Source organism: Dendropsophus ebraccatus, chromosome 15 (genome assembly GCF_027789765.1).
Source record: "Dendropsophus ebraccatus isolate aDenEbr1 chromosome 15, aDenEbr1.pat, whole genome shotgun sequence".
Taxonomy (NCBI): Eukaryota; Metazoa; Chordata; class Amphibia; order Anura; family Hylidae; genus Dendropsophus; species Dendropsophus ebraccatus.
Window position 1 is genome coordinate 69587828 of NC_091468.1, and position 24499 is coordinate 69612326.

The following is a 24499-nucleotide window of genomic DNA, read 5'->3' on the forward strand; positions in this document are numbered from 1 at the left end:
ATCTATCTCCTATCTATCTATCTATCTATCTATCTATCTCCTATCTATCTATCTATCTATCCTCCTCTCTCTCTCTAATCTCCTATCTATCTCCACGCTTGAAAATGGCAATGTGATATTGCCGAAACGTCGCACCCATGGATTGCTGTATCATGCACTTTGCTTGAATAAATTCCCACCGTTGTTTCTCATAAGATTGGTGTGTCGTGGAATTTCCTGCATTATATATTGAAGTCTGAGGTCAAGACTATCTGCTGGCACCCACTACTATCCAGTGCTGCTTGATTTTTTTCTATCTATCTATCTACCCACCCTATCTCTTATTTATCTATCTATCTCCTAATCTATCTATCCATCCATCCATCTATCTCATATCTATCTATCTATCTATCTATCTATCTCCTATCTATCTACCCACCCTATCTCTTATTTATCTATCTATCTATCTCCTAATCTATCTATCCATCCATCCATCTATCTCATATCTATCTATCTATCTATCTATCTATCTCCTATCTATCTACCCACCCTATCTCTTATTTATCTATCTATCTATCTATCTATCTATCTATCTATCTATCTATCCATCCATCCATCTATCTCATATCTATCTATCTATCTATCTATCTCCTATCTATCTACCCACCCTATCTCTTATTTATCTATCTATCTATCTATCTATCTCCTCTCTCTCTCTCTCTCTATCTATCTACCCACCCACCCTATCTCTCTATATCTTTCCTATCTATCTATCCATCCATCCATCTATCTCATATCTATTTATCTATCTATCTATCTATCTCATATCTATCTATCTATCTATCTCATATCTATCTATCTATCTATCTCTCTATGTATCTCTCTCTCTCTCTCTATCTATCTCCTATCTATCTATCTATCTATCTATCTATCTATCTATCTCCTATCTATCTCATATCTATCTATCTCCTATCCATCTATCTATCTCCCTCTCTCTCTATCTATCTACCCACCCTTTCTCTTATCTATTTCCTATCTATTCTATCTATCTTATCTCTATCTATTTATCCTACGTTACTTTTACCGTCAGGTCGGCTTTATCAGGCCTCAGATTATTCTCAGCAATGTTCCACTGACTTGAGGAGATTCTGGGGAGAGACCTTTCTAAGATGCCGGTGGAGACATGTACAAGTGTAAATGATGCCTCCTCGTACCCGGATACAATAAATCTTCCATAAATGTGGCCGCACAGATTATTCTGAGGAATCTCTGCAGCTTTTATTTGCATCGAGATCAAATATATAAAAGTGTCCCCTCATTTGGCGTATACAAGAGGAAAGCAAGGAAGCTGCAGATCCCCGGCCTGTGATGTAGAAGGGCTGCGTCATCTGCTGGCATCAGCCATAACTCTTACAGAACATCCACCGCATGATGCATGGGAATCTTATCAATCTCTTCCTTCTATAGTCATTGGATTTCTGTATTGATGGGCCCTTATTTACCACCATGTAACATAGGAACATCTGGCAGTATATAGAGAAAAGGCCGATGTATTGGACAGGGCAACCCACAGACCATGCTGTACAGCGCTAGAGGCCCAATATTTGCTATAGTGCCCCATTCCCATTATTGTTTTTTTGTTTTATTTATTTATTTTTATTTCCGCGATTGGCTGAGCCACCTGTCACTTCAGAGACAGATGTAGAAGGTTCAGAGGCGTCTACAGCGAGTGGGGAACGGGCAGGAGGACACCGGGTAACATGGGCAGGTAAGCATACATCTTTAGGCTATGTTCATACAGTAGTTTACTCAGTATTTTGCAAACAAAACCCAGAAAGGCTATGTTCACACACTGTTGAAATTTAGTGGAGGGCCGCCATTTAACGACAGGTAACAGCTGTTATTTGAAAACATGTTCGTTGTTTAAAATAACATTAATTATTTGCCACTAAAGGAGAAGTCCTACAAAAATTTTATTAAAGTATTATACTGCCCCCCAAAAGTTATACAAATCAACAATATACACTTATTACAGAACATGCACATAAAGTGCTTTTTTCCCTGCACTTACTATTGTATCAAGGCTTCACTTCCTGGATAACATGGTGATGTCACTTCCTGGATAACATGGTGATGTCACTTCCTGGATAACAGGGTGATGTCACTTCCTGGATAACAGGGTGATGTCACTTCCTGGATAACATGGTGATGTCACTATCTGGATAACATGGTGATGTCACTTCCTGGATAACATGGTGATGTCACTTCCTGGATAACATGGTGATGTCACTTCCTGGATAACATGGTAAAGTCACAACTCCCAGAGCTGAGCGGGCTGTGGCTGCTGGAGAGGATGATGGCAGTGGAATGCTCAGTGTCCCCCCCCCAGTGCCCTGTGTCCCTCAGTGTCCTCAGTGGCTTGTGCATGTTAACACCCAAGAGACCCTCAATCTCTCCTTCAACATCGCGTGTTGGGGGGTAGGGTGGGAAGGCCCTCTACACAATGAATGTAAGAAGAAACCTGTGCTCGTCAGGAGGGCTTGCAGTGCAGGAGCCAGGAGGCCACTGGGTGCTGCAAATGATGACAGCTCAGGGGGCCCAGTGCACTGTAGGAGCGGGTCACCGAGCCCCCTAGCGGCTGCTACACTGGTAGTTACACCCCTGGTAATCTTCCTTGTAGAAAAGAGCTAATTTACATAAAGCATTGCTTGAAGTCTTCATATAGCAGCTGGATCTCTTTATTGGAACCAGTACCGCTGCCTGAGCAGCATCAAAGTCATCTCTCCAGCCAACCAGTAGCAGCCATTTCTAATTCAGTAAATGTCGATCACATTATGTGAGGTTCCCCTTCTCCAATTTGCATATTTGGAGCCTCAGGCCGCCCCCAGAGCACTCTGGGTTGGGGGAAGTTTTGCTAACCCGGTACTATCCTGTATATTAACATAAGATGAAGGGCAATCACTTGGCATTCGGGCTGTGTTGTATAATGCTCCTCGCCTTTATATATGTAGGACGGGTATTATAAAATGCTTTACATCTTCAAAGGGGGATTTTCTATAGACATCATATATGCAGGCTTGGCTGCTGGACGGTTCAGTTACGTAACACAAGGGAATAGAAGATCTGTATCATCCCAACTTATTCAAGGCCAATGACCAATTCTGGAACATTAACATGAAGGAAGCGCACATTACATCACTGCTAGGTATCCTGTATGTATATATATATATATATATATATATATATATATATATATATATACCTAAAATATCTAATCTGTTGTATGTCACTTCAAATATTGAGGGAGTTAATGTAGGAAAAATATTCTGCGTACATATACTAGAAATATATGAGAATAGATCAAAAGTAACTGGTCAAAAACTCCACCAATTAATGATAATTCCTCTTCAAATCAACTGGTTCCAGAAAGTTCAACAGATTTTTAAATTACTTCTATTTAATAAATCTCAGGTCTTCCAGTACTTATCAGCTGCTGTATGTCCTGCAGGATGTGGTAAATTCTTTCCACTCTGACACAATGCTCTCTGCTGCCACCTCTGTCCATGTCAGGAACTGTCCAGAGCAGGAGATGTTTTCTATAGGGATTTGCTGCTGCTCTGGACAGTTCCTGACATGGACAGAGGTGGCAGCAGAGAGCACTGTGTCAAACTGGAAAGAATACACCACTTCCTGCAGGACACACAGCAGCTAATAAGTACTGGAAGACTTCAGATTTTTAAATAGAAGTAACTTACAATTCTGTATAACTTTCTGAAACCAGTTGATTTAAAAAAAAAAAAAGAAAAAAAAAGAAAAGAAAAATACTCACCAGAGTACCCCTGTAACCTCAACTAAAAGTGTGAGATAAGATAAGGATGAAGTTTTGTATGAAGAGTGTCCTCTATTCCTGACGGTGTGTAAACCTTTACATACCACAAGCAATTACTTATTTTACACTATTGATGTTTTTTATTATACATGATCATATAAAAGACTAGTGATGTTATTTATCTGCCGGATGTCAGAACAAAGTGATCACCCACAGAACCTGAACTGGGTAAACTGGCTTCTAAACACAACGTCCAAGCAGAGCATAGGTGATAAAAGTCAGATGTATTCTTGTGTCTCTTCATCTCACATTCAGGTCAGTGATTTCCAATGAGGTTTTCCAAACACAGAAACAGATGGATATTATGTTGTACACCAGCACTGAACAAACAGGAACCGTGTTTATATTACCACTAAGACTCGCTGGAGTTTACAACTTTTCCACAATGGCCGTATTACTGCACTGTATGCCTGACTTCACTGCACTGAGCTGGAAATTCTTTTTATCATTGACTAAATTTTAACTTCATACTTGGTTTGGTCACAAATTTACAGGCAGTAATACTACTGTAATAATACTAATAATACTAAACTCAGTTACTATAATGATGCACAGGATCTAATTTTGCCCAAAGTATTCCTCGATGAGAAGCTACCATGTTACCGTTCTGAGAGAGGAGACAACTTTCCTATCTCGGACACAGGAAACCAACTTGTAAAATAGAATTATTATCAGATATTCTAAGAACAAACATGTACAGTGGTGCGGGAACAATAGAGATGAGAGAACCTTCCATGTTTTTCAGGGTGCCTAAAAAAGAAGGATACAGCAATAGGCCATAGACTGTGTCAGTGTTTCCAGGACTCCCTGGGGCCGCATCCAACTTCTTCAGCCACCGGTATCCAATGCCACATGCTGGGGTTTCAGATGAATCAGAGTGTGCTCGAGGTTCTCTCATCTCTAGTGATTAAAAGTTGGATATGTTTATTTCACCATATATTAAGGTATGCGTTAGACCCGGGATGGGGAACCTTTGGCTCTCCAGCTGCTGCAAAACTACAATCCCCAAAGCTAAAGCATTGGCTGTCCAGGCATGATGGGAATTGTAGTTTTGCAACAGCAGGAAGGCTGAAGGTTTCCCATCCCTGCGTTAGACCATCCTTTGATACCCCTCATACTCTACATGCAAGTGCATTGCAGATCCTCACCATTGTACCAATACTGAAGAGCCCCTAACCAAGCGCCATGGACCCCCGGTTTGGAGGCCCACACTGCATTGCAGCCTATTTGGCTACTTATTTCAGATACAGTGAGATACATCGGCTCCATCCGTATTTACAATGGAGAGAAGGGTGTGTTAGTGTTGTGTCTATGATGCTTTCCTCTCAAAATCCCAAGCCGTACTAATCTGTTAATTGTCTTTCTATGTATTTGACCTCTGTGTGGAGGGTTAAGGGCCATCAAGGTGGATTTCTCATCTAGTTCCTGACCTCAAGCTATGGCGGGATCAGGAACAGGGTACCCTCCCCCCATCAAATTCATATCTCAGACATGTAACAGTTCTTTGGGCAGCCATGAAGAATTTACCCTTGTGGCTTCTCCTCTGTCGGGGCCTGTGCTTTTTCCATCACAGATCCCCCAAGGACAGCGTCCTTCTCCAGTATTAAGTGCTTAGGTCAACGCTATGCACAAGCCCAGAGTTAGGCCGAATCATTTTGCAGGTCACAGTATGCCGTTCTTTCAGAAGAACAATCTATTTTGGAGGAGTTCACCACACAGTCAGTTCAGAGAAATGAGCCATGGTTCCTACGCTGCCATTGGCCCCTTCCTCAGGACACCTCCCGTTTCCAGAGAGAGAGAGAAAACTATGCGAGTAGCTGATCTTTGGCCTATGACCTCATAGCTGATGCCCTTTTTTTTTATTGCCACTAGATACTGGTAAATCTGGTAAAATACAGCACTACCTGGATTGAACAACCTTTCCAAAATGGTCATTAGATATTGAATATTTATATTTAAAGGCCGAGGTCGTTCTAGCTTGGAGGAGGTGCTTGGCTGAGCAGGCCCGACACATCACAACCCAGGTCCCTTCTGAGACCAGGAAGGACCCGGGGACCGGGAACTGGAGTGGAGGACAGCAGACCCCAGGACTGGAGCTGGGGAGGTAGGTGCATGTTGTTATGTTTAGCCACCTTCTTCCTGCTTTTTAGAAAGGAAAAAGAACAGACCCCAGAGAACAATTTCATGTCTACGGTGAGTGGTAGACGTCTCCTTATATCTCAGAAACTGGACAAGATGGATTCCACTTTGCTCATTTGCAGAGGAGGTGTTTTGGGACTTGGCCATCCTTACTATAAGAATTGCACAAATGTTTATGAGAGAATTGGGGTATACTGTATAGCTGTTGGTTGAATGATCAGGTTTTACATCTTTCATTAAGTTTTAAGGAGAACTCTGGGCAGGACACTTTTTTTTTTCAATATGGCTGGGGAGGGGGTAAAACACAATGACATTCACTTACCTCCTCGCCCACAGTCCGCCACTCTCTGGTGATGAGAAGAGACCTGGGACGTGACATGGCAGGCCTGCTCAGCCATTCAGCAGTGGAAGGACACTTCTAAAACCGCTGAGTGGACCTGCCACGTCACATCCCAGGCCCCTTCTTACCACCAGGAAGCAGCAGCGCTGGAGCCGAGGAGGTAAGTGGATGTTATTGTTTTCACCCACCCCCTCCCCAGCCATGTTGATGAAAAAGTGTCATGCCCAGAATTCTTCTTTAACAATGTAAAAAATACATACATTTTAAGTTTTATAGATTGCTAAAAAATTTGAGAAACATATTCCCCAATCCTTCCAATTTTCTGTTCTACAAACAAGTAACACGAATTTTAAGAACGGAACGAATACCACGATCATTTACATTAAAGAAATGAAAACCATGAGCCATTAAAACACTAAAATGAGCCTAAAAAAAAAACAGCAAAGGCCTGGCCAAGCAGCAGGTCTAGGAGATATTTTTAGTTTCAATTATACTATTTAATTTTATAACTATAATATATAATTATGGTGATTTCAAAAGAAATAATTCTGTTTTATTGGTCATTTGTATAGAGGGGGGAAAAAAAAAGTCTAGAGCGGCAACCCTCTGCCCACGGCCCCTGCATACATGGGATTTGTTTTTCTAGGCCATTTATGGAAGGAACACGGGACGTGAAACTTCCCAGTCAGCAAGTCTGCACAATGTCCTAATCCCCATTTGTATGTGAAGAAGGATTGAGAGATAAGGCCGGGACTGATAAACACTGTCACAGTGATAATGCAGAAGGACACGGCAATGAGATAGGCACGGCGGCGGCATTCTTTAAGTGCTGATTATGTTGGGCTGCAAAATACATATGACTTCATGGACCGACTGAGAGAGCGGGTCACATGCCGGAAAAAGACTTCTGTCAGGAACAATATGGCCCCGACTGTTATGACATCATGTGCTTCATTTATAACTATTCAATTTAATATGGATTTGGTGTGTGTGTATATATTATTTTCAACAAAAGGCCAAGTTCACTAGAACAAATGGACAAGACAATGTGAGTCTCAATTTCAGTCTCGCTAATGTAAATATTCCTTTCTACAGAGATTGATGTAAATAAATTAAATGTAAAATACATTGCAACATGGACACAGTATAAGGGTACTATTACATGGCCCAACAGCGCCGCTCAGCTAGATAGGGGATTGTTTACTGGGCCTATTACATGGGCCGATAATCGTTTAAGAAGGGCTGCATGGACATCGTTACCGATGTCCTTGCAGCCCTTGCTTAAACCGCTTACATTACCTATCCAGGCTCCAGGGCTTTGTCTGCGCTCTGCTTCTCCCTGTGTCCCGCGCGCTGCAGCTCCACAGCAGCTTGTCTTAGCTGACAGCGGCGGTCCCGGCCAGTGACTGGCTGAGCGGCCTATCAGCTAAGACAGGCCGCTCTGAAGCTGCAGCGCGCAGGACACGGGGAGAAGCAGAGTGCAGGAGGAGGCCTGCTAGCATGGATAGGTAATGTATGCACTTTGCAAATGGTCAGCCCCCGGCAGCGCTCTGATATTACACGTAGCAATGCGCAGTCGTGCATGACAATTATAGGTCCACACCTATATCAACGATCAGCCGATGATCATTGTGTTTATTACACGAAACGATAGTCGGCCGGGTAGGGCTGATTAGGCCGATTATCGTTTCATGTAATAGTACCCTAAGACTTATAAGTGTATACTGCATAAGTTGTTTGAGATTTACTAGATGCCAGCGACTGCGGATCTTGATAGATAAATGACACCCAGGATATCTGTGTGACCGACATTTCACCATAGTGTAATATCAGCAGCTGCCGTACAATCAGGAGGGAATGGGAAGGAGAGTGGGCCCTAACACTAGACCAGCTGTCCCTACCTACTAGATACAACAACCCCAAGTGGTAGCGGACAACCGGCGATGTGCCCTTCCTGAGCCAGAGGTATAAACATAAAAGGCGGACGGGACAAACAAAACAAACCAGGCAATGGAGTACTAAATCAGAACCAAGAGAAAAGGTCAAGTGCAATAGCAAAAGGGTCAGAATATGCAAGATAGGAAAGACAGGAGAAAGCGCCAGCACGTTCAAAAGAGACTAATAGCAAGAACTGAAATCTGGGCTATAGGATGTCCGGAACCCGACACAAGGACCAGTGTCCGACATCCTAGTTACACACAGAAAAGAATAGGAGACACCAAAGTGCCAAGGAAATATGTCAATTACAGGAGCAAAACCCCTTCACACGCTCACGCACACGTTTTTCAGGACCGAATACAATGTCTGCAATCTTTGTCCGTAATTCACAGATTGCCTGTATTACATCCATCTGGATTTTTTGTGGATCAGCAAAAAAGAGGAAGATGATAGTTAAATAAGTGGGAATGGTTTAAATGATTACGGCTCAGAGAAAATGACAGATGCCCCCATAGACTTCTATGGGACAATCTTTACTGAAGCTATGGTCCGTACTAGATCTTGTCAGTAATTTTTGTGGATTGCGGATCCATAAATATACGGACAGTGTGAACAGCCCGATTGAAATCAATGGGTCCTAAATTTGTCCACAGAAAACAGACAGACAAACAAACAAGAGGGAAGGTCAGACAGGCCAAAGTCACAACTTGCGGGCAGAAAAAGTACAAAAATGTAATCCAAAAGGCACAGTCAGGTCACAAGTCAAAGAGGTCAGGGCAGGCAGAAAGCAAGGATAGTCAGGGTGCGGGAGCAGAGATCACACAGCAGAGGATACACACAAGGAAATAGCAGGGGAGCTGGGCACACTAGAAAACTAGCCTTAATATCCAGCATATCCTATATAGTAGGTCAGGGGTCCGGTCCCCAATCTCCAACACAGATATCTGATAACAAACACATTGACTGGCCGAGAGACCCGCCAGTCACAGAAACACAAAGGCCAAACAACGTCAACCTTGAAGCTGCCAGCAAGAACACAGGCAAAAACAAGACACAGGTGTGGCTGATGAACAATAGACCGAGCAGAAAGAGAAAGGATAGTATAACCATGGGATGATTTTTCGGCGATTAACAATAAACAATCTCAAATGACCACTATGACATACTATCCTAAATCCTTCACCCTATTACACAAGACGATGAGCATTACTTACGGCCGTTCTTGGCTTGTCCTTTCCTGGTTGATATTACAACGAATGACATTCAAATGATTTGTGAACGATCAACGATGAAAATAGGTCCAGATTCTATCAAACGATCAATGATTTCTCGTTGGTCATTTAATCGTTGCCTGCTACGCCTGCTACTACACAAAACTATTAAATCTGAACGATCTAACAATCTTTCGTACGATAATTGTCCCGTGTAATGCGACTCTAAGCTGGTGTTCAGACTGAGTTAAGACCAAATGCAAAATAAAACACAGAACAGGCACAATTATGGCCAAAAACCCATTCTCGGATGGACCTTACACCCAAAAAGATTTTCTTTTATTTAATAATCTCAGAAACAATTTTTTTTTACATTTCCCTTTTTGTACATTGTTATGGGGGCGGCCATATTGCGTGGGCTGTTTTTAACGGTATTTAGTGACATGTTTTGCAGCAAGACTCATGGACATAGAAGACAATAGACCCACTCTGTCCCCTTGAGATGAATGTGAGACTATAGGGAAGATTTACACAGACTCTTTGGAAAATGAAAGGTGGAATCTGATTGGTTGCTAGGGGCAACTGAGCCAGTTTCACTTTACACTATGTTTGATAAATGTCCCCCATAATCTCAGAAATATGTTTAACATGCTGCCATAAGGACAAATGCAACAGGGTCCAAAGCTAACAGTGTATATACAGTGGTACCTTGGTTTAAGAGTAACTTGGATTAAGAGCGTTTTCCAAGAAGAGATCACAGTTTTTCAAAATTGTAACATGGTTTAGGAGCATTGCTTTGGTGTAAGAGCTCCCTGTACTGGGTGGGAGGGGGAGTGGGGGAGGGGCATGGTCTGCATAGTGGGGTCTACAGCCCTGTACTCTGACCCGGGAAGTCTCCCTCACCTTCCAAATCATAGCAGATCCACTCCAGGCTGGGGCTTGCATCAGGGGACAGGGCTGTGGAGGTAATCTCTCCATAGCTGTACTGCTATACTGTGCCCACATCTATCCTGCTCATTCCTTCATTCTCCCTGCAGTCTCTGTCAGCCCTTGTGTTTCCTATCCTCTCCATTCCTGCTATAATGTGCCTGAACTTACGCTCAGCTATACAAACTGCTGCTATAATGTGCCTGCACTTACACTCAGCTATACACGCATGTGCATAGAGAGGTTTCTGTCACTGTCCTCCTGCACAGCTCTGTGATTCTCACTTCCTGATTGGGCGCACACACACTTCCCCATTGCTGTCATGTGACCACACAGACCTCTGACAGCAGCCCTGCTTCTCTATTCTAGCCTGTTGTACTATGCTACGGCATTATGGGAATCTGCAGCTCCATCCTGTATCTACAAGCTGCTGCTGTGTTATCAAGGTTATACAGTTACGATACATTATACACCACATGCTGATTGCTATACTGTACAGTAACTTCTATATCACATATCCAGCTGCTGTGTTATCAGGGTTATACAGTTACTATACATTATACAGCACATGCTGCTATACTGTACAGTAACTTATATATCACATATCCAGCTGCTGCTGTGTTATCAGGGTTATACAGTTACTATACATTATATACCACATGCTGCTATACTGTACAGTAACTTATATATCACATATCCAGCTGCTGTGTTATCAGGGTTATACAGTTACTATACATTATATACCACATGCTGCTATACTGTACAGTAACTTATATATCACATATCCAGCTGCTGTGTTATCAGGGTTATACAGTTACTATACATTATATACCACATGCTGCTATACTGTACAGTAACTTATATATCACATATCCAGCTGCTGTGTTATCAGGGTTATACAGTTACTATACATTATACACCACATGCTGATTGCTATACTGTACAGTTACTTATATATCACATATCCAGCTGCAGTGTTATCAGGGTTATACAGTTACTATACATTATACACCATATGCTGATTGCTATACTGTACAGTAACTTATATATCACATATCCAGCTGCTGCTGTGTTATCAGGGTTATACAGTTACTATACATTATATACCACATACTGCTATACTGTACAGTAACTTATATCACATATCCAGCTGTTTCTCATTGTTCGTTTCATCGTTTCTACATGTTATTCAGAATAAAACAAATCACTATTTTTGGGGTGTGGAACCAATTGTGTGTATTTCAATAATTTCTTATGGGAAATTTTTCTTTGGTTTAAGAGTGGATTTGGATTACAAGCGCCATCCCGGAACAAATTATTCTCGTAATCCAAGGCACCACTGTATAATAAAGTTATCAATCCATTTTCAAGGGCTCCTATCGGGATAATGTCTGTTCTTCTAAATATTTGGGGCTGCAGTAACAATAAAGCCTCTTCCTTATTATCAATATGTAGCGGTTTCAGTCCGGCTGAGTTCAGTAACTGCAGAATATCTGAGATTGTGCCCCCCCCCCCCCCCTCCTCCTCCGCAGCCAGGTGGTAAGCGAGTATATTTCCTGCAGTCGGTTTCCTCTATCAATGAAAGGATCGACATTTCAAAGTTATTTATCTCCTAAGCGGTAAGAAGAGTCTCGGCACAATGCTGACCTATACCAGGCGGACGGCTGCAGGAACACCGCTTCTGGCCCAAACTCAATGCATCCTCAGACAATGGACTGTGTGGAGCTTGTATAAAGACCAACAACAGGGACAGACACTGTGCGCCTGAAAAATACCACTTAGAGGTGACATAAGCCTAACCTATTAATAGAGCAATACAATAAAGAGATCTTCGGGGGATACATTGGATACCCCCTAATATTGAATAATTTTTTTATAGTGACAATGATTTACTGGTTCATGAGAACAAAGCAAGAGAATGATGAGAGTGATTATAGGATTGCGGACACATATATACAGTGGTACCTTGGTTTAAGAGCGTTTTGGTTGAAGAGCTCACAGTTTTTCTGAATTGTGATTTGGTGTAAGAGCATTGCTTTGGTGTAAGAGCTCCCTGTACTGGGTGGGAGGGGGAGTGGAGGAGGGGTATGGTCTGCATAGCGGGGTCTACAGCTCTGTACTCTGACCAAGGAAGTCTCCCTCAACTTCCAATCATAGACGATCCACTTCAGGCTGGGGCTTACATCAGGGGACAGGACTGTGGAGGTTATCTCTCTATAGCTGTAACCCCTCTCTCCCTGGACAGAGAGCGCTGCATGTATGTGCCCACATCTGTCCTGCTCATTCCTTCCTGCTCCCTGCAGTCTCTGTCGCCCTTGTGTTTCCCATCCTCTCCATTACTGTACAGTAACTTATAATATCACAGATTCTGCTGTTTCTGAATGTTTGTTTCATCTGTTTTACATGTTATTCAGAATAATAAATCATTATTTTTGGGGTGTGGAACCAATTGTCTGCATATCAGTGATTTCTTATGGGAACATTTGCTTTGGTTTAAGAGTGGATTTGGATTACAAGCACGGTCCCGGAACAAATTATACTCCTAATGCAAGGCACCACTGTATATATATTTAGAAAATATCTAAATGTCTATTACTTATCAGCTGCTGTATATCCTGCAGGAATTGGTGTATTCTCTCCAGTCTGACACAGTGCTCTCTGCTGCCACCTCTGTCCATGTCAGGAACTGTCCAGAGCAGCAGCAAATCCCCATAGAAAACCTCTCCTGCTCTGGACAGTTCCTGACATGGACAGAGGTGGCAGCAGAGAGCACTGTGTCAGACTGGAGAGAACCCACCACTTCTTGCAGGACATACAGCAGCAGATGAGTACTGGAAGACTTAAGATTTTTTTTTTTTAATCTATATCTACAGTATACAGAAGTAAATTACAAATCTCTGGTACTTTCTGGCAGCAGTTCACTTAAAACATTTTTTTGGGGGGTGAACAACCCCAACAATAAGATTTTTAGGCTATGTTGACAAATGACGGCCATTTTTACTGGATAGCTGTCATTTAATTATAAAATAACGTCGTTTTTTGCCGGGCACTGAAAAAAATAAAAAAGTTTGCCTTTTTTTAACAGGTTACTTTATGTATAAAACTATATATTACTGTATATGATGCGGCTCTTATTTACCATGATAACATATTGTTAGCAGTCATACACACCGCAAAATGCTTGTTAAAGTTTAAAAAAAAATCTAAAATTAAAAGATTTATAAATTCCGACATTACAGAAGCCTCGCAGAATAAGATGTATGCCAGAACTCTTAGTATTTGGTTTCCTAAGCAACAGTATCTCCTTCATTTGTAAGGTTCCATTAGATTCCTTGTGTCAGTAAAAATGAACATATTAACCGGGATGTAATGTTCCTGGGAAATAAACTCAAGGCACCTCGATTAAATAATTCACCTGAGCCGGCTCAGTAGTCGGTGACTAATAACTGCAGTGGGTGGTGGTGGGGGGGATGCAGAAGAATCATTAGTGGCAGCAGCGCTGTCAGTCCCTCCGGGGCTCCGGCTCTCTCTGACTGCAGGATTGTAAAGAGCGGCAGATAATGAACCAAAAAAAGGACCAGACCTGTCTGAGAACGAGTCAACAAAAGCTCAGCGGAGTTCTGCCATAGATTTCCCTGTTTTACATGAATTACATTATCGAGCAGCAAAATAGACGCTATCCGCCAATGCAAGAAGAACGGACGGGGCAGGATTCTTCCCATGAATAAATCACAATATTTTAATTTGGAAAATCATTAAACCATTTCCAGGAAGAATCTAACAGGAGGCTGATGGAGACGGGGAGAACAAGGATGCTGGGAGTGGTAGTCCGCCAAGAGATCAGTAATGCAAACGCATCGGATTTCAAAATGTTCAGTATTCCAATAAAAATTTACCCGGAAGTAACATTTGGAATTAGAACTTTGCTCGGAATCCGAATGTTTTTGCGAGCGTGGATGGTGGGTTGTATGTGGTGTGTTTAAGATTGAGCATATACAGCACAGTAGTAGTACAGTCAGTGCACCACCATCTCCCTTCCTGTACTGTATAAGATTGCTGGAGTGCATATACAGTGCAGTAGTAGTACAGTCAGTGCACCGCCATCTCCCATTCTGTACTGTATAAGATTGCTGGAGAGCATATACAGTACAGTAGTAGTACAGTCAGTGCACCGCCATCTCCCATTCTGTACTGTATAAGATTGCTGGAGTGCATATACAGTGCAGTAGTAGTACAGGCAGTGCACCACCATCTCCCATCCTGTACTGTATAAGATTGCTGGAGTGCATATACAGTACAGTAGTAGTACAGGCAGTGCACCGCCATCTCCCATCCTGTACTGTATAAGATTGCTGGAGTGCATATACAGCACAGTAGTAGTACAGTCAGTGCACCACCATCTCCCTTCCTGTACTGTATAAGATTGCTGGAGTGCATATATAGTACAGTAGTAGTACAGGCAGTGCACCGCCATCTCCCATTCTGTACTGTATAAAATTGCTGGAGTGCATATACAGTACAGTAGTAGTACAGGCAGTGCACCGCCATCTCCCATTCTGTACTGTATAAGATTGCTGGAGTGCATATACAGTACAGTAGTAGTACAGGCAGTGCACCGCCATCTCCCATTCTGTACTGTATAAGATTGCTGGAGTGTATATACAGTACAGTAGTAGTACAGGCAGGGCACCGCCATCTCCCATCCGGTACTGTATAAGATTGCTGGAGTGCATATATAGTACAGTAGTAGTACAAGCAGTGCACCACCATCTCCCATCTGTTACAGTGCTGGGGTGGGGGTGCACTATATAGTAAAGGATGGGTGAGGAGTTGGTACTGTACTATAATTGTTGGTTTGGTTGAACATTTCTTGTACATACATTACTCTACAGTAAATAGCGATGGTCTGTACTGTACGGATTAAATTGGGCACTTCTCAATGAAATAAATGATACTGAAGTTAAAGGGGTACGCCCACGAAAATCTTTTTCTTTCAAATGAACTGGTTTCAGAAAGTTATATAGATGTGTAATATACTTTAATTTAAAAAAAAACTCTAATCTTCCAGGACTTATCAGCTGCTGTATGTCCTGCAGGAAGTGGTGTATTCTCACCAGTTTGACACAGTGCTCTCTGCTGCCACCTCTGTCCATGTCAGGAACTGTCCAGAGCAGGAGAGGTTTTCTATGGGGATTTGTTGCTGCTCTGGACAGTTCCTGACATGGACCTGACATGACTTCCTGCAGGACATATGGCAGCTGATAAGTACTGGAAGACTGTTTTTATATATACAGAAGTAAATTACAAATCTATATAACTTTCTGAAACCAGCTGATATGAAAGAAAAAGATTTTTGCTGGAGTACCCCTTTAACTATTGGTTGGTGCTGGAACCGATTAAACACATTTACATTATTTCCTATGGGAAGACATTGCTCAGTTCTCAAACAGTTTGACAACAGAGGCACCACTATATCCTAAGAATCATCATGCACACGCTTTCCTATAATCCTCTTTTCTTGTATGTGTATGTCGAGACCAAGACTGTAGACAAGCACAGTTTTTCTAAATTGGTGCTCGCTTACTGTGCCTATACATTGCTCGATAATCGTGCATGAGGGCTGCACAGAAATTGTTAGCAATGTCCATGCAACCATTGCTATATATAGAAAATATTAAAGATGTATACTTACCCATGCTTCTCCTATGTTCTGCTGCCTTTCCCCCGCACTTCCCGCCCACCACAGCCGCCACTGATACTTCTGGCCCCATCCCTTCATCTGACAGCTCCTCATCCAATCACTGACAGAGATGGGACAGTGATTGGCTGAGTGGCTGTCACTGAAGGAATGGGGCCAGAAGTATCAGTGGTGGCTGCGATGGGCAGGCAGGACACCAGGGGAGCATGGGTAAGTATACATCTTTATCACTTTCTTTACTCTGTTGTCCACATATTACAGCAAAAGATGACTTTTAAATTTGCTGGATTTCAGGAAAAGTAGGATTTTCCACTGCTATTGTGTAACTGCAATTCCTGGACACTGGTTTTCTCCCCCGTGGATGATGTCTGACACCCTTAGGGTACAAACACACACAGCAGATACGCAGCAGATTTGATACTGTGTTCAGTTATTTACATCTAATCTGCTGCGTATCACAGCAGTAAATATGCAGCGTATATGCCGTGTGTGTTTGTACCCTTAAAGGTGTACTCCGCTCAAACATAACTTTTGATATCTTGCTGCCCATTGTGAGACTAACAATTCCATCCATACTTGCTATTATCTATTCAGTCTCCTTTCCCCCAGTTCTCAGCTGCTGCTTTCTGCTGAAGACAAAAAATACAGTGTGTGAGCCTTTCTCTCCATCTCTTCCCCCTCCCTTCTGAGACAGATGATGTAAACAAGTCTCTGGCAGGCTTTATCTGCAACATTGTAGCTTCTTTGTAATGCTGGGTTCATCAGCAACTTGACCTTAGAATAACCCTCCCTGCTTTACAAAGAAGCTACAAAGCTGCAGATAAAGCCAGCCAGGGACATGTTTACATCAGTCACGCAGGAAGAGAGGGGGGAGGAGGGGGAGAGTTTTTTTGTGTCTTCAGCAGAAAGCAGCAGCTGAGAACTGGGAGAAGGAGACTGAACAGATAATAACAAGTATGGAAGGAATTGTTAGTCTCACCATGGGCAGCAACATCTCAAAGGTTATGTTTAAGCAGAATACCCCTTTAACCCCTTTCAGCACTTTGGATTAATTCTTATTTGCTAGCTGTGCATCGCCCTGACAGACACTAAAAGCTGTAGCTTCCCTTTAAACAAGCAAAATTATGTAAACTGCACTTTCATTAAATGTGAAAATTCAGTGACGTGGGATGATGTCTCAATCAGAAACAAATGTCATTCTCCAAGAACATTATACCAACGTCTTACATGTACGGAGCCCTGTATATACTCAGGCTGCACACTTGTAAAAGTCCTCATGACTGTGCAGCCTTTCATCTTTCCTGCCGTGCTACAATCCACCCTCTAAGAGAACGAGGTTAATGGGAAAATGACATCAATCACATTACATAGAATATAAGCTTGGACAATGTCCTAAATGAAAACAGTCCCCTTCCTCAGGCGTATGCATGTGACCATTCATATTCAGCCATGTGGCTTGTTTGTATATATATATATATCCCAGCTGTGCTGCAAACACATGTCCTCCTGTAATGAATATGGACTCCACGTACTATACTGCTAGATCTGGTATCCATCTGGATTTCCAATTCACATCCTGAGCACATTGTCTTTCACTTCATAATAATAATAATAATAATAATAATAATAATAATAATTCTATACAGTAATTTCACATAAAGAAAGTGATTTTACCAATCATACTCATTTTAGCACACAATATACTGTATGTTCACATGCAATATTGATCAGTATAGGAACAGAATTTTCTGTGCGTTACAAAGGTTTTTCAGCTGGGAAAGGACTGCGAGGAGGAAAAAAGTATACTCACCCCTCCAGTCGCTCTCAGTCCAGCACTGCGGCTATGGATTCTCTGGTAGAAATCCCCTGGAAACCTCCCCACACACTTCTCTGGATCACTGCAGCCAATCAGCAGCCTCGGCAGTCTTGTGAATACACTGCTGCATGTGACCACTGGGGGCTTGCGATTGGCTGCAGGACAGCATGGGCTGGAGCCACCAGGGCACTTTGCAGGGGACTACAGAGCAGCAGTGGCACTGGACAGTTATGGAGAACGGCCGCAACACAATTCTTGCCTTGGAATATACTTAGGGAATATTTACAGGAAGGAATAAAGCCTGCCCATAGAGAAATCATAACACTACTACTACTACTACTACTACTACTATTAATAATAATAATAATAATAATATTAATAATAGTTATTCACCAAAAAAGCCAATGAATTGTCTCATATCTGCACTATAAATACTTCTATGGAGGTTCACAATCTACAAAGAACCTACTCAGTATGTAATGTCATATAGAGGGATAAATTCACGCATCAGAATGACATCCATTTTTTGTTGGACTGCCGTAAATTGGCAGCAAACAACGGACATTATTTGCTGGTAAATGATAGCCGTCCAATTCTTATATATTACAACCATATGTCCATTCCGCCGTTCCGGCGCAGTCAGTCATGTGCTCCACGGTCTGTTGAGACTGTTAGGAGCACTGCCCGTCCTCATAGCACTAATTCACCCCCGATCGGCCCGCTCCATTCATTTTCACTAGAAAACGGTGGGCCAGCCAGGGGGCGGATCAGCACTATGGGGGATGGCAGTGCTCCCAACAGTCTAAATGGACCGTGGAACACACGACTGATTGCACCGGAACGGCGCAAGGAGAAGGTAAGAGACTATACTACAAGAGACACACTATAAGATACATACCCTCCTCCTCATCGTCTCCTGTGCAATAGGGACATATCAGCATACATAGATACATCTAACCTGCTGATAGTTCCCCTTTAAAACTGCTCTTGCACCGCTGTTCACTGCATACAAGTCCTCAGAATTACAATTACACAATTGAACCCTATGATGTAGCAGGGAAGCTCTGGCTCCATACACTCTACAGGGTACAAACACACACACTGTATACACAGCGTATTTACTGCTGCGATACGCAGCAGATACGCAGCAGATTAGATCTAAATAATTGAACACAGCATCAAATCTGCACCATCAAATCTGCTGCAGATCTGCTGCGTATCTGCTGCATTATACCCTTCGGGTATAAACCCACACACCATATACGCAGAAAATACGCAGCAGATGTGAGGGTGAAGATTTGATGCTGTGTTCAGTTATTTAGATCTAATCTGCTGCGTATTCGCTGCGTATCGTAGCAGTAAATACGCTGCGTATACGGTGTGTGTGTTTGTACCCTTAAGGCCCTATTACACCTTTAGATAATTGCTCAGTGTAATAAGGTTTTTATAGGTTGCAGACACTTAGAGTACTATTCCACGGGCCGAGGAGGGCCCGATCAACGATGTAAACGAGCGGCGATCTGCTAGTCCGGGGCCTATTCCACAGCCCGATGATCGTTGAGCGAGGTCTGCAAGGAGATAGTTACCGATGTCCTTGCAGCAGCAGTAATACATTACCTGTCCAGGCTTCTCCGCGCTGTCTTCGTCCCAGGGTCCCGCGCGCTCTATCTTCTGAATGGCCGGTCAGCTGACAGGCCACACTCAGCCAATCACAGGCCGCGGCGGTCCCAGCCTGTGATTGGCTGAGCGCTCCGTCAGCTGACTGGCCATTCAGAAGATAGAGCGCGCGGGACCCTGGGATGAAGACAGCGCGGAGAAAAAGCCTAGACAGGTAATGTATGATGATGATGATGCTGCTGCTGCTGTCAAATCGTCGGTCGCCCGCCGCGCACCGCTATTCAACCGCAGCGATGCGCGGTGGGGGAACGATGATTTTAGGTCTGGCCCTAAATGAACGATCAGCCGATGACACGATCATCGGCTGATCGTTCTCTCTATTTCACCGAACCATAATCGGCCGAATCGGGCCAAATGGGGCTGATCCGGCCGATTATCGTTACTGTGGAATAGGGCCCTTACAGTCTCATCGCACCCAGCTACAGTGGAGATACTAAGGAGGTACTTTACCTGCCTGCAGAGCACTGGGAAGGCAATGTGTGGGGACTATATTACTATGCGGGGGGACTATATTACTATGCGGGGGGCACTATCACTGTGAGGGGGCAATTTAACGGTTTAGGAGGCACTAATTGTGATGCATTATTTTTTGGGGGGCGTAAGCTATAGTTAGAGGGTTATAGCACCACCTGATACTATTAAATGCAGGAGAAATGTCTAGTTAATGGCGACTTCTACTGGCAAAACTGAGTGCGAATCAAGCATGTTTAAGTTCTTCCGAACCCAGAAGTCTCGGCACTTGATTACCGGTTGGATGCGGCCCTAGGGAGTCTTGGAAAACATGGATACAGCTTATGGCCCATGGCTGTATCAATGCTCATCTCTATATAGGACACATAGATAGTGCACGATATGTTTATATCCCTCTTGCACAGCCTGCAGCAGTTATGAATCACATTCCGGAGAAAATGAATAGGGACAAAGGCTTTTATAGAACGTCTTGCAATTCCCTTTAATTGGGATTTGACTCCATCCGGAAAATGTACAACAGTCTAAGTATAAGACCCCACCTTATAGCATGTGAAACTAATTTCCATTCGTCTCCTACAGAAAATATAAATTGCTTTATTTTATCTATACAATAGGCTCCAGGAAGCAAGAAGAAAACTTCCCAAATAGAAATATAGTAAAAAAATAAACTTTGACGTTTCTTCCTCCATGGACTGACTGCAGATTTAGAACAATCATCACAAAAATATTCTGCAGGCGGCTCTCTAACTGAAAGCAGCTGAGTCGCTCAATCACATATGGAATTTCAAGGTCATAGTATGACCCCACCGTAAAGGCCCACGAGCTTCTCCACCGCCAGACGTAAAGAGCCAGCTTTCTGTAAAATTACAGGATTGCAGACCTGCCATCCCGGAGGACTGGACCCGCTAGACTCTTGTCAGTAAGGAATTACAGTATCCTGACTCTGGAGCTCTTTAATTCTCTGGCATTAGTGCAGGCAGTGAAGAATGGTTTGTCCTTCCATGACTTCTGTGCTCTGTTCTGGATCCCTTGTCTCTCAGCTTAAAGGGGTAGTTCACGAAAAATTTTCTTTCAAATTAACTGGTGCCAGAAATATGTAATTTATTTCTATTAAACATTCTGAAATCTTCCATTACTTATCATCTGCTGTTTGTCCTGCAGGAAGTGGTGTATTCTCTCCAGTCTGACACAGTGCTCTCTGCTGCCATCTATGTCCATGTCAGGAACTGTCCAGAGCAGGAGAGGTTTTCTATGGGGATTTGCTGCTGCTCTGGACAGTTCCTGACATGGACAGAGGTGGCAGCAGAGAGCACTGTGTCAGACTAGAAAGAATGCCCCACTTCCTGCAGGACATACAGCAACTGATATGTACTGGAAGATGGGACATTTTTTAATATAAGTAAATTACAAAATCTCTGACACCAGGTTTTTTTTGTGAACTACCCCTTTAACCTTCTTCTATGCAGACCTAATAAATTAAGACATATCTGCTCTATTACTATAGAAGAATGCTGGCCATTTGTAATGCACACATACTTACATGCACTGAGTTCACTTGTTCATGTCCCACCTGAGTGAAAAATGAATTTCCTTTAAGAATCGGATACTTTTCTATTTGTTTCTGCAGTCTATCAAACGTTACGCAGCTAAATCCCAGGAGAGATTTACATTTCAGCCAGAACTATTCCTGCATCTTAAACGCGCTCATCGCTGTCCATTTCCTTGGCAACGACTACGGGCAAGATTACTGCAATTTCATCATTTAGTCTAAATACTAATCTTCCAGAAAAGAAAAACCCAGCAGATCAGCATGGCGTCTGCTAATAGAAGAGTTATAGCGGGATAACCAAACGCTGACTGTGAATGACTATTACAATAACTACCATGCTGAAAAATAACAGGCTGCGCTCTAATAGAAAGGGATGCTTAACGTAAATGAATGGGGCCTCCCTCATCCCCCACTGGACCAATGCTGGGAACCTCCTGTAATATCTTCAGACTGATTGACAGCTGAGTCCACTGAATATGGAACACGAAAGGCAACCGAATCTGCAGGACCAGAGCCCATGGTCCATCTCAGACTCCACTGTACGAAGGCTTTGTGCCCATAGCGTAATGTCAACGTGTTTGGCGTATGCAAAGGAAAGCTCCGGAATGAGTGCCCTTTTAGCATACCCATAGTGTTGAGCAGGTATTGTCGGTCGGGGATAGTGCTTGATCGAGTATTATGGGGGTTGATCAAGCTCGATGTTTGACGGAACACATTGGTCTAATCAGGTGCTTATTAAATATTTGTGCTACTGTACTGATACAGTGTGTCAGTACTATAGCATGACTATTTAACCAGTTTTGGAAGTTCCTTTCAATGCTCCTCCTCCCGATGCCCACTAGCTACAGTACGCCAATCATTGGCTGCGGTGGGATGAAGCAGTGATTGGCTGAGTGGGCTGTCAGTAAACGGGGGACTGGAGACAATGCTGACAGGCATTGGGAGAAGCGTGGACAGGTAAGTTTGGCTTCTGCTTTTTTTCCGCTCATATTTTTGTATACTTCACCCCTTGAAGAGATGTTTAAAGGAAATACACAAAAAATTTGAACTAAAAAATTTAATAGGTTTTTGCAAGACACAATGCAGAATTCCTGCTGGAATTCTAATGTCTCTTGCAGAAACCTATTTAATTATTTCCTTCTAACTTTTGTATATTTCATTTAAAACATCCCTTTAAGGGGCGAAATTTACTGAAATTTGAACTTAAAAAATGCAATAGGTTAACCAGGCACCCCCTGCTCTGCCGAATGGGGGTGGGGGCACTTGGTTAAATGCTCAAGTCTCCCATTGTTTTCATTGGGGCTCATTACTCGAGTCGAGCACTCAGGCATAGAAAAGAGTAAAGGGCACACAAGACCATGTCAGAAACCAGTTAGATACCATTAAAGTTATATGGGTCCATTAGCAGCAAAACAATGGAAAACACAAAGCCTATAAGGAGCTCAGCTCTCATTACTCACAGTCATACTTACATTGGCCTAGATATGATGGGACTCTTCAGAAAAGAGGAGTCACTGATGACACTGGCAATGAAAGTGACTTGTAGTCATTGTTTTTTTCCCCTTTTTTGCTTCTGTTATAATGTATCACTACGGAACTGTACTAAGTGGTAAAAACACTGTATACAAACTTACCTGGCAAAGAAGGAGGCGGCCACTGAGGTTCCTGTGGATGTTTCACTGGCCACGTATGTGGTGTGTGATGGCGGGAAGCTGTATATGGAGGGTTTATCAGCATTGTAGCGGTTCAGAGCCGCCTCGGTGAGCCCTTCCCTGCCACTCTCTGTGATCAGCTGAGAGATCTGCAACCGAAAAAAGAGAAAAATCTGAGAAATGAAATGGACGTGTATATTCCACGTTCTTGTATGAAAGCGGTCGTTTCTAGAAACATGAAATCTAGTACCTGCACATATTCCTTTCTGACCTATAAACACTCATATAATATCAGTGCAGCCAGACGTGAGGTTAATAGGTCAATATAACATGCAGGACAAACAATGCTTTTTGACAGAATTTTTACCCCCATTTGTATTGTTTTGTTGTTTTCTTTTTGCTTCCGTGACAATATGTAGCCTGCCATAGTTTGGGCATACTTTCAGACTTTCAGCCACTCTGTGACATATTTCTCCCATTTTTTTTATTCCTGCTAAAGAAAACGTGTGTCTGCGTTTAGCATTTTGTGTTATTTTTTTTACAAACTTAAAGGGGTACTCTCATCTCAACTATCAGAGCTAAGCTTGTAGGGCTCGTCAAGTTAAATATTTTTGCTAAATTGCCTCCTGATAGGTTACTTTCTTCCTCTTATTGTTGACAGCTCATTGTCTACACACCACCACTCTGCTCTAAAAGCAGTGGTCTGGGTGGTGTATATACAGCTATAATGTTGATGTAAATACACTGTATTATATGTAATGAGAAAAATGTCAGATGAACAACCAAAAAGAGTAGTACTAGAGTAGTAGTTCTTTTCAATTAACTCGGGTCATAAATTTATATAGATTTGTAATTTACTTATATTAAAAAATCTCCAGTCTTCCAGTACTTATCAGCTGCTGGATGTCTTGCAGGAAGTGGTGTATTCTCTCCAGTCCGACACAGTGCTCTCTGCTGCCACCTCTGTCCATGTCTGGAACTGTCCAGAGCAGGAGAGGTTTTCTATGGGGATTTGCTACTACTCTAGACAGTTCCTGACATGGACAGAGGTGGCAGCAGAGAGCACTGTGTCAGACTGGAGAGAATACACCACTTCCTGCAGGACATCCAGCAGCTGATAAGTACTGGAAGACTGGAGATTTTTAAAAAGAAGTAAATTACAAATCCCTAGCACTTTCTGACACCAGTTGATTTGAAAGATTTTTTTTGCTAA

The 24499-nt window shown here is 42.7% G+C and overlaps 1 protein-coding gene across 1 annotated transcript in view; it reads right to left on the reverse strand.

Annotated features, from left to right (window-relative positions):
• Positions 1 to 24499, reverse strand: part of KIF26B (kinesin family member 26B) — a 236632-nt gene that overhangs the window by 92073 nt on the left and 120060 nt on the right. The window contains exon 4 of the mRNA XM_069954389.1: positions 23269 to 23435. Coding sequence (XP_069810490.1) covers positions 23269 to 23435 — 167 coding nt within the window. The remainder of the gene's footprint in view (positions 1 to 23268; positions 23436 to 24499) is intronic.